At 54.9% G+C, this 10,850-nt stretch overlaps 1 protein-coding gene across 1 annotated transcript; it reads right to left on the bottom strand.

The window, feature by feature from the left end:
• Positions 1 to 1,424: 1,424 nt before the first annotated feature.
• C16H9orf16 (chromosome 16 C9orf16 homolog) lies at positions 1,425 to 5,419 on the bottom strand. Its single transcript, XM_030919756.1, has 2 exons — positions 5,131 to 5,419; positions 1,425 to 1,907 (listed from the first exon to the last, which is right to left on the bottom strand). Exons 1-2 carry the CDS (start codon positions 5,207 to 5,209, stop codon positions 1,735 to 1,737), a joined length of 252 nt encoding a protein of 83 aa, XP_030775616.1. The 5' UTR covers positions 5,210 to 5,419; the 3' UTR covers positions 1,425 to 1,734.
• Positions 5,420 to 10,850: the final 5,431 nt, after the last annotated feature.

Raw genomic sequence — 10,850 nt, 5'->3', positions numbered from 1 at the left:
CCTTAAATGATCCACCTGTCTTGGCCTCCCAAAGTGCTGGGATTATAGCCGTGAGCCACCACACCTGGCTCATTTTTATCCTTTTGAGGCAGGGTCTGGCTCTGTTGCTCAAATTGGAGTACAGTGGTGCCAATCTCAGCTCACTGTACCCTCTGCCTCCCAGGCTTAAGCCATCCTCCCAGCTCAACTTCCCGAGTAGCTGGGACCACAGGTGTGCACCATCACGCCTGGGTAATTTTTCTTTTTCTTTTTTTTTTTTTGAGACGGAGTCTTGCTCTGTAGCCCGGGCTGGAGTGCAGTGGCCGATCTCAGCTCACTGCAAGCTCCGCCTCCCGGGTTTACGCCATTCTCCTGCCTCAGCCTCCGCAGTAGCTGGGACTACAGGCGCCCGCCACCTCGCCCGGCTACATTTTTGTATTTTTTTGGTAGAGATGGGGTTTCACCGTGTTAGCCAGGATGGTCTCGATCCCCTGACCTCGTGATCCGCCCGTCTCGGCCTCCCAAAGTGCTGGGATTACAGGCTTGAGCCACCGCGCCCAGCGGTAATTTTTCTTATGTTCTTGGTAGAGATGGTGTTTCACCATGTTGCCCAGGCTGGTCTCAAATTCCTGGGCTCGAGCAATCCGCCCACCGTGGCATTCCAAACTGCTGGGATTATAGATGTGAGCCACTGTGCCTGGCCAAGTTTCCCTCTTAATAACGTATCAGACCTGGGGAAGTTCCTTTGGCTGGAGGCCTAGCAAGGTCAGGTGACTTGCTGAAGGCCACACAGTTGGTAAGTGGCTGGGATTTGACCTGGACCAGACCTCTCTGGCCCGTGCTGGCCTGTCTCTCCAGCTGCACCCTTTGGAGTGCAGGAGTGGGGTCCTTGCTGCTCAGGGCCTCTGGTTCTCTTCTTGGTTCACTAGCAGGCACCCCGCCCTCCTGGTAAGGCAGCCCTAAGATGAATCATGGGTGGATGAGGCCCGGGCTGAGCTGGCCCTTTACTTCTGCTATTTCCTCATTAGAAAGACCCAGAGACATAAACGACCAGACCAACCCTGTTACTGGGGAGACAGGCCAGGAGTAGGAGGGCAATGCGGAGGCTGCATAGCATGTCTTGGTGTTGGCTGTCTTGGCGAAAGGCCCTAGTACCCAGAGAGGCTGAGAGCATCACACAAGGTCCCACAGCCTGTCCAGCAGCCTCAACCCGGCTTCTGGGCTAGGAAGCAGCTGCTGGCCAGGAATGTACCAGGTAGGGAGGAAGCCCTGCCCTCACCTGCACCTTCTGTGTCCAGAAGTACAGGTGACCAAGAACCCCAGCCCCACCACCTGGCCTCTGAGCCGCCAGTACATGATCAACACCTGAACACCTAGATGGCCCTGTTCACCTCCAGCAGCTCCTGGGATTCTCATCCTGGGATACAGAGGAGAGAGGCACAGCCGTGTGGGAGACCCATTTAATGTGGACACTCAAGGCCTGGGCAGAGTGGGGAGTGCCCAGGAGTTGGGTGGGCAGGCAAGTGGGTGGGTTGCAGGCCCACTCTTGGCCCCAGGAGGGGATGCCAGGCGGTGGGGGCTGGCCCAGGTAAGCCAAGGGGAGGCCCAGGCAGGAAGGGTGGTCCAGGTAGGCAGACCCACCAGGGGACCCTGAAGACCAGCCCTTGAGAAGGTGTCTAAGCCAGGGGGTGAGTACCCAGGCCAGAGCCTAGCCCAGGGAGGCAGGGTTGGGTCCCAGTTGGGGACTCTTGGAGCCTAGGGGCTGGCATCACTGGGGGCCTCCCCGAGCTGCTGCTGGAACTCCAGGCGTGTCTGCCGGTTGGACTCCAGCAGCTCCTGGAGGCGGGCGTGGAGGTGGTCGTTCTTCTCCTCCAGGTGGTCCAGACAGGAGTTGATCTGGTCCAGCATGGAATTGATGGCAGCGTATTCTGGGAGGAATGTGAAAGACAGAGCCCAGATCCTGTGTCTCCTTGGGGCTAATGGCCACCCTCCCTCCACCGTTTCCCAGCCTGCTTCCCAAAGGGCTTTGTGCAAGTCCCTACTCCTTCCTGAGCCTCAGTGTCACCGTCTGGAAAATGGGTGGATACCAAAAGAGGAATGGCTTTGAATTAATGACACCGTAGTACTGCATCCTTTTTTCTAGGGTTAGGGTGGTCACAGGGTGGCGAGCCAGTGTCCTACATGGGAAGTCCTGCCAGGTGCCAAGTCTCTGCACTTCCTGCAGCAGCTGCTTATTGGCCAGAGCCCACATTCCTGAGTTGGGCATTCAAGGCCTCTGTCCCCAGATGGGCCCTGTTCGCCAGCCCTTCTGTGGCTCCCTCAGGGTAAAACACCCAGCGGAGTCTCTCAGCCCCTGCCTCCTAGCTAGCCCTGCCTCCCTGCCTCTTCCTTTCCTCTCTCACACCTGCCTTTACCTACCTCAGGCCCTTTGAACGTGCTGCTGCCTCTGCCTGGAGTGTGCTGGGTCCTCCCATCTTCCTTCCCTCCTCTCCTCCTGGATGAGTCCCACTCATCCTTCAAGTCTCAGTATGGATGTCACCACCGGGAGCCCACCCCATGCCCCAGACTGCATCAGGCCTCTATGCTGAGCCCCTAGCCCTCCTCAGCCCTCCACGACCCTCTCCAGGATTGACTGCTGTGCTTATCTGAGTGCTGTTCTGTTTCCCCATGAAAGGTGAATGGTCCTGTGTTCGCTGCTGGCTCCCTGGTACCCTCACAGTTTTGCAATAAGCATTTGTTGAATGACTGAGTGAGTGAATGAATGAAGCCTCTGACTTTCCAGCCTCTCCGCCATTGCTCTACTATCCCTGCAACCTAGAATGCCTCAACCACAACAGCCCTTCAAGGACCAGCTCAAAATGCCTCCTCCAAGAAGTCTTCCCCGGTCTCCACTAGAAACCATCACTCCCTCCCCTCCACGGCCACTCCAGGGCTGCCTTCCTCAGCAACACAGTGTCCCTGAGGACTCCAGGTCTGGGCCTGTGCCCACTGCGGGACCCAGTTCTGAGCCAGTCCATGACTCAGATACACTCAGCTGCCAGCTTGAGACCAAGGGGGAAGCAGCCAGTGGAGGAGCTGGAGGAGCCTATCTGGGTTATGGGTGCACTTGTGCCTGTGTTCTGGGAAAGAGCACTCATTCCCAGCCACCCTCACAGAGGAGAGAGTCCTGGGAAATTGGCTGCATCTTAAAGTCCAACCCCCTCGTGGTATATAGCTAGGGAAACCAAGGCCTCCGAAGGAACCTGCCCAGGATCCTCCAGGTTGGTAACAGAGTCGAAACTCAGGATTGGACTTGGAGGTCAGGGGCACTTGGGTTTGAATTCCAGCTCTGCTTTACCCCAGCAAGTTGTTGTACCTTTCTGGAAAAAAAGGGAAAATAACTGGGTGGTTGTGAGGATTCAAACATATCAAGAGTTCAGACAGTGGCCAGCGTGGTGGCTCACGCCTGTAATCCCAGCACTTTGGGAAGCCAAGGCGGGTGGATTACCTGAGGTCAGGAGTTCGAGACCAGCCTGGCCAAATGGTGAAACACTGTCTCTACTAAAAATATGTAAAAATCCTGTAATCCCAGCACTTTGGGAGGCCGAGACGGGCGGATCACGAGGTCAGGAGATGGAGACCATCCTGGCTAACATGGTGAAACCCCGTCTCTACTAAAAAATACAATAAGCTAGCCAGGCGAGGTGGCAGGCTCCTGTAGTCCCAGCTACTCGGGAGGCTGAGGCAGGAGAATGGCGTAAACCCAGGAGGCAGAGCTTGCAGTGAGCTGAGATCTGGCCACTGCACTCCAGCCTGGGCAACAGAGTGAGACTCCATCTCAAAAAAAAAAATAGCCAGGCGTGGTAGTCACCTATAGTCCCAGCTACTCGGGAGGCTGAGGCATGAAAATCGCTTGAACCCGGAAGGCAGAGGTTGCAGTGAGCCAGGATCATGCACTGTACTCCAGCCTGGGCAACAGAGCAAGACTCCAATTAAAAAAAAAAAAGAGTTCAGACAGGATCTGGCCACAGTAAGGACTTAGTGGATGATCATTATTATCAATATTTTGAATTCTGTGTCCTGGGATACAGGCTGGGAGGAGGAATTGGGGAGGCAGGTGCCCCACACCCCTCCAGGCCAGGCTTTATCTGTGTCAAGGGTACTTCCCAGTTCCCAGCCTTTGCTTCTGCCTGGGACACCACTGTTCTAAGTCCTGTCTGCCAACATCCACTCAATGTGATCTCCTGGGAAGCTCTTCCTGATGCTCCCAACAGCATTGCCCAATGCAAACATACCTGAAACTATTGTGGTGATGGATGCATAGCCCTGGGAATACACAAAAGCCCACTGAACTGTACAGTTTAAATGGGTAAGTTGTATAGCTCAATAAAGCTGTTACCCCAAACCAAAGAGCATGAGCCATACTTAAACCACGTTTACTAAATCCTCAGTGTACCTTAACATGCCAATCCTTACCAAAGAGAAGGACAATAATCATTTACTGAACTCTTGCATGCTAGAACCTGCTAAGCATTTTCCATTTATTTTTTGCATTTAATTCTGACACATCCCGGTGCAGCAGACACTAATCATTATTCCTATTTTATAGAGGGGGAAACTGAGGCTGAAGAATGTGAGAAGGGAGCTGATGGTTCTCTCTCCACACCCCACCCCTGCACTTGTAAGCACGCAAAAGGCTGCTCTGTAAGCTGCTGACATTTGGCAAGGCTGCGAGGCTACACCAGCAAAGCTAGGTGGCTGGGGATGCTGACTCGGCAGAGCGACGCCCCCGCGCCCCCCCAACCCTACGCCCCGGCCCGGCCTCTCCGCTAAGCCAAGCCGGCCAAGCTTAACCCTGCCTCCCTCAGGTGCCTCGGTCTCCCCCCCAGGACTGAAGGAAGTGGTGGAGCAAGGCCCACAAGGGCGAGTGTCCCCGAAGCTGCCTCAATTTCCCCATCTGTAAAAGGGGACCGGTGACCCGCAGCTCTCACGGAGCTGGCGACCGGCTCGCGGGTGCTCGCCCTGCATCCGAGACAGCACCTACAACTCCGGACCCACTCGGGGCAGAATGGGGTGGGTTCTTTGTTCCCTTCCAAGACCCCATCCCGATTCCCCTTCCCGGGAGGGCAGCCCTGAAAAAGCAAGGTTGCTCCAGCAGCCCCCTCGGGTCACCTGCTTCCCCGAAGCCATCCTCCTCGCCTTCCGCTCCCGCCTCCACCGGCATCCCCAGGTCCCCGTTGGGGCCCGACATTGCGGGCTCGGGCGCCCGAAGGGCCGCGCGACGATGGAACGCGGCGACCGTCGCGCCGAAAGCCGGCGCCGGATGGAAGGTGGAGGCGGTGGATAGAACACCGGGCCGGAAGGGTGGAACGCGGCAGCAGATCTCCGCCCAGAGGCCGGGGCCCCACCCCTGAAGCCGGAATCCCGCAGCTCCCGCTCCGCCCCGCCCCGCCCCCCAGCCGGAACTCCGCCCTCGCCACACGTCCAGACTCCGCCCCCACCGCCAGAGTCCCACCTCCACCTGCCTCACAGTCGAACTCCGCCCATTCCGCCGCCGGCCTCGCCCGTCTCCCGGGCGCTGGGCGGGGCCGCCACGGTGCTGCCCCTGAAAAAGCCCAGGAGTAGAGAGGTCCAGGAGGAGGGGCGGGAGACCTCCCAAGCCCATCTGCTGCTTTGGCCTCTCCGCGTGGGCGAAATCGAAAACGGGTTTCCTTGTTATTTTTTGAGATAGGGTCTGGCTCTGTCTTCCAGGCTGGAATGCAGTGGGGTGATCTCGGCTCACTGCAACCTCTGCCTCCCAGCCTGAAGCGATCCTCCCACCTCAGCCTCCAGAGTAGCTGGACTACAGGCGGGTGCACCACGCCGGCTATTGTATTTTTTGGAGACGGGTTTCGCCATGTTGCCCAGGCTGCTCTCGAACTCCTGAACTCGAGCCATCCACCCGCCTCGGCCTCCCAAAATGCTGGGGTTACAGGCATGAGCTACTGGGCCCAGCCTTGGAAACGGGGTTTCCATACCTCCTGTGGCTTCAGGACATTCCTCTTCACAGCCTCGCTGAGAGTCACGAAGGGTCTCCTTCCTCCTCGCCTCTCTGCCTGCACCCCAATGGAGAGGACCCAACACCCCTACCCCTGGATCTGGGCCTTCCTGGTCTTCAGCGCTTCTCTTAGGGCTCATTGGTTACAACCTGTGGGTGGGAATCAGGCTGGACTCCAGCTCTGGACAAGAGAAACAGGAACATTAGGCAGGATGGCTCCCACCTGTAATCCCAGCGCTTTGGGAGGCTGAGGTGGGAGGATTGCTTGAGCCTAAGAGTTGGAGACCAGCCTGGGAAACATAGTGAGACACCCCACCCCCACCCCCACCCACTCAGCCCCCCCCCCCCCCCCCCCCCCCCCCCCCCCCCCCCGTCTCTACAGAAAATACAAAAAAATTAGCCAGACCTGGTGGCATGCACCTTAGTCGCAGCTGCTTGGGAGGCTAAGGCAGGAGGATCACCTGGGCCCAGGAGTTCGAGGCTGCAGTGAGCTATGACTGCACCACTGCACTACAGCCTGGGTGACAGAGTGAGACTCTTGTCTTTAAAAATAATAATTAATTAATTTTTAAAAAGTTTAATTAGCCAGGTTTGGTGGCACACCCCTATAGTCGCAGCTACTCGGGAGGCTGAGGCAGGAGAATCACTTGAACCGGGAGGCAGAAGTTGCAGTGACCAGAGATCGTGCCCTTGCACTCCAGCCTGGGTGACAGAGTGATACTTCATCTCAAAAAATAAAAATAAAAAAATTAAATGTGAGGCCGGGTGCAGTGGCTCATGCCTGTAATCTCAGCACTTTGGGAGGCTGAGGCAGGTGGATCACGAGGTCAGGAGTTTGAGACCAGCCTGACCAACATGGCGAAACCCCATTTCTACTAAAAATACAAAAATAAACCGGGTGTGATGGCGTGCACCTGTAATCTCAGCTACTCAGGAGACTGAGGCAGGAGAATCGCTTGAACCCGGGAGGCAGAGGTTGCAGCGAGCTGAGATTGCACCACCGCACTCCAGGCTGGACAACAAAGAGAAACTCCGTCTCAAAAAAAAAGAAAAGAAAAGAAAAGAAAGAAAGTTCGGCCTGGAGCAGACCTACCTTTGTTTGTTTGTTGTTTGTTTTGAGACAGAGTCTCGCTCTGTTGCCCAGGCTGGAGTGCAGTGGCATGATCTCAGCTCACTGCAACTTCTCCCCAGGTTCAAGCAATTCTTGTGCCTCAACCTCCCGAGTAGCTGGGATTACAGGTTCATGCCACCACACCCGACTGATTTTTTTTATTTTTAGTAGAGTTGGGGTTTCACCATGTTGCCCCGGCTGGTCTCAAATTCCTGACTTCAGGTGATCCACCTGCCTCGGCTTCCCAAGGTGCTGGGATTACAGGTGTGAGCCACCGCGCCCATCCTGACCTACCTTTTTTGTTTTTGTTTTTGAGATGGAGTCTTGCCCTGTCGCCAGGCTGGAGTGCAATGATCTTGGCTTACTGCAACCTCCACCTCCCAGGTTCAAGCGATTCTCCTGTCTCAGCCTCCAGAGTAGCTGGGACTACAGGTGCACGCCGCCACGCCTAGCTAATTTTTGTACTTTTAGTAGAGATGGGGTTTCACAATGTTGGCCAGGATGGTCTCTATCTCTTGACCTCGTGATCCGCCCACCTCGGCCTCCCAAAGTACTGGGATTACAGGCATGAGCCACCGCGCCTGGACCCTGGAGCTACCTTTTTTTTTTTTTTTTTGAAACGGAGTCTCGCTTTGTCGCCCAGGCTGGAGTGCAGTGGCCGGATCTCAGCTCACTGCAAGCTCTGCCTCCCAGGTTTACGCCATTCTCCCGCCTCAGCCTCCCGAGTAGCTGGGACTACAGGCGCCCGCCACCTCGCCCGGCTAGTTTTTTGTATTTTTTTAGTAGAGACGGGGTTTCACCGTGTTAGCCAGGATGGTCTCGATCTCCTGACCTCGTGATCCGCCCGTCTCGGCCTCCCAAGGTGCTGGGATTACAGGCTTGAGCCACCGCGCCTGGCCCCCTGGAGCTACCTTTATAAGTTGAACTTTGAGAAGTCAAAGAGAAAAAAAAATTAAATTAAAGTTTAATTTTTTTTTTTTTTTTGAGACAGGGTCTCCCTCTGTTGCCCAGGCTAGAGTGCAGTGGTGCGATCTCAGCTCACTGCAACCTCTGCATCCTGGGTTCAAGCAGTTCTGCCTCAGCCTCCCGAGTAGCTGGGATTACAGGTGTATGCCACCATGCCTGGCTAATTTTTGTATTTTTAGTTTCACCGTGTTGGCCAGGCTGGTCTCGAACTCCTGACCTCGGGGGATCCACCCGCCTCGGCCCCACAAAGTTACAGGTGTAAACCACCATGCCTAGCTAGATTTAATTTTTTTTTTTTTTTAATAAAGAGAAGTAGGAATAGTTCATTTTAGGAAGAGCCCCTTAACTGGAACAGGAGCAGGACAGGGGTGAGGCTACCCTTAGTTCAAGCTCACCTCAAACCCACCCAGGACTGTGTGTCACATTCTCCAATAAAGGAAAGGTTTGCCGCCCCCTCCTGTGGGTGCTGCAGTGGAGGGTGGAGGGCCGTGGGCAGAGTGCTTCACAGACTGCTCATCAAGAAAGGTTTCATGATAATCAGCCCAGCTGCTGTCATCCCACACTCCACTTCCCAGCTAGGAGAGGGCGGCTTGCCCACAGTCACCCAGCTGGCAAGTGTCACCCCTGGGTTGGACCCAGAGCTATGATCCTGACCAGGGGTCCAGCTGAGAATCAGACCCACGTTCCAGGCAGAGGGGTCACCTACTGGGACTCCAGTAGCTATAGTGCATGGAGGTCTCATGGCTGCAGCAGCCTGGACCTCGTCTCACACTGGCTGTCCCTGTGGGCAGGCCATCCTCAATGCCAGATCAGGCCCAAGCGTGTATCCCAGACAGTGACAATGGGGTGGAATCCTCTCTTGTCCCAGAAGCCACCCTCACTGTTCTACCTGAGGAAGGCAGGGGCATGGTGGAGTCTGAAGTCTGCTGTAAGGGTCTCCACAGACTTGCACATGGTCAGCCCTGCCTTCTCCTGCCTGAAGTAGATTGAGCGAGAGTGAGGAGGACACTGAACACCCAAAGAATTTTGGGGAATGGTCTCTCATCCAGGTCAGGCTCACCTCCTTTTTAAAGCTTACTTTTTTTAATTTTTTTTTTTTAGAGACAGGGTCTTGCTGTGTGGCCCAGGCTGTAGTGCAATGGTACAATCATAGTTCCCTGCAGCCTCAAACTCCCCACCTCAGCCTCTGGATTAGCTGAGACTACAGGTGCACCACCACCACACCCAGCTAATATTTTTATTTTTATAGAGAGGGTTTCACCATCTTGCCCAGGCTGATCTCAAACTCCTGGGCTCAAGTGATCCTCCCACCTCAGCCTCCCCACATGCTCAGATGACAGATGGGAGCCGTGGTGCCCAGCCTAGCCTGCCCTCCTTGACTGAGAGTGAGGCCCTCAGCAGAGAAAGAGATTTGCTGATGCTCCGCTGCCTTTGAAGGAGGAAGGAGCCAGAGGCTAAAGGGTGCAAGGAAGACAGCATGAGAAGCTGGGAAAGGCAGGGAGCAGCTTCCCTGAGAGCCTCTGGAGGGAGCACAGCTCTGTGGACACTCATTTCTGCCCAGTGAAACTGGTTTCAAACTTCTGACCTCCAGAACTGAAAGCGAATATATAGGTGGTGTTTTAAACCCACAGTTTGTGGTGATTTGTGATAGTGACACAGGATTTTTCTTGGTCATTCTACCAGCTGGAAACCCCCAGCCAGTGACACCCCTGCCCAGGCAGATGTCAGCCCTATTATCCCCTCTGGCCTGTGGCTCCAGAGCCGACTCAACCCCACCACTGTTACAGCTTTCTTTGTACCCTCACTTGGTGGGTCCCAAGCTCTTGTCCCGAGGCCAAGAAGAATGAGGATACACTGTATCCAGTCAAAGGGTGAGGAGGACAGAGAATGATTTTGTTGAGTGATGGAACAGCTCTCAGCAAAGAGGGGATGTGAGGGTCCCGCACCCCAAGTTGGGCAGTCTCTCCCTCAGTGTGGCTGGGTCCTGGGCTTTTCTGGACTCAGAATGGGGAATGCATGCTGGCTGGCTTGTGAGTATGCAAAAAAGGCTAAAACAAAGGCACCACTCAGAGGTGGGCATGACAGTATAAAAAACCAATTAGGCACTTTGGGAGGCTGAGGCGGGCGAATCACAAAGTCAGGAGTTTGAGACCAGCCTGGCCAACATGGTGAAACCCTGTCTCTACTAAAAGAACAAAAAAAAACAAACAAAAAAAATTAGCTGGGCATGGTGGTGGGCACCTGTAATCTCAGCTACTTGGGAGTCTGAGGCAGGAGAATCTCTTGAACATGGGAAGTGGAGGTTGTAGTGAGCCAAGATTGTGCTACTTCACTCTAGCCCGGGTGATAGTGCAAGACTCCGTGTCATTAAAAAAAAAAAGAACAGGCCAGGCGCGGTGGCTCACGCCTGTAATCCCAGCACTTTGGGAGGTTGATGCGGGCAGATCACGAGGTCAGGAGATCGCGACCATCCTGGCTAACACGGTGCAAACCCCATCTCTACTGAAAATACAAAAAATTAGCTGGGCATGGTCGCGAGTGCCTGTAGTCCCAGCTATTTGGGAAGCTGAGGCAGGAGAATGGCGTGAACCCAGGAGGTGGAGCTTTCAGTGAGCTGAGATCATGCCACTGCACTCCAGCCTGGGCAACAGAGTAAGACTCCGTCTCAAAAAAAAAAAAAAAAAAAAAAAAAAAAAGCGATTAGGGATGGGGAAGTATATGTAAAAATGTACAATAGGTGAAGGGTGGGGATCAATCCAATCAGAGGAAAGCATGCCA

Source organism: Rhinopithecus roxellana, chromosome 16, assembly GCF_007565055.1.
Source record: "Rhinopithecus roxellana isolate Shanxi Qingling chromosome 16, ASM756505v1, whole genome shotgun sequence".
NCBI classification, from domain to species: domain Eukaryota; kingdom Metazoa; phylum Chordata; class Mammalia; order Primates; family Cercopithecidae; genus Rhinopithecus; species Rhinopithecus roxellana.
Note: the sequence above shows the minus strand (reverse complement) of the source record. Positions and strands in the feature narration are given on the sequence as shown.

Bases quoted from the DNA above. Each gene is read 5' to 3' on its own strand.
- C16H9orf16 (XM_030919756.1), bottom strand. From the start codon at position 5,209: ATGTCGGGCCCCAACGGGGACCTGGGGATGCCGGTGGAGGCGGGAGCG. The intron at 1,908-5,130 runs GTGACCCGAGGG...CATTCCTCCCAG, and splicing joins GGATGGCTTCGGGGAAGCAG to AATACGCTGCCATCAATTCC.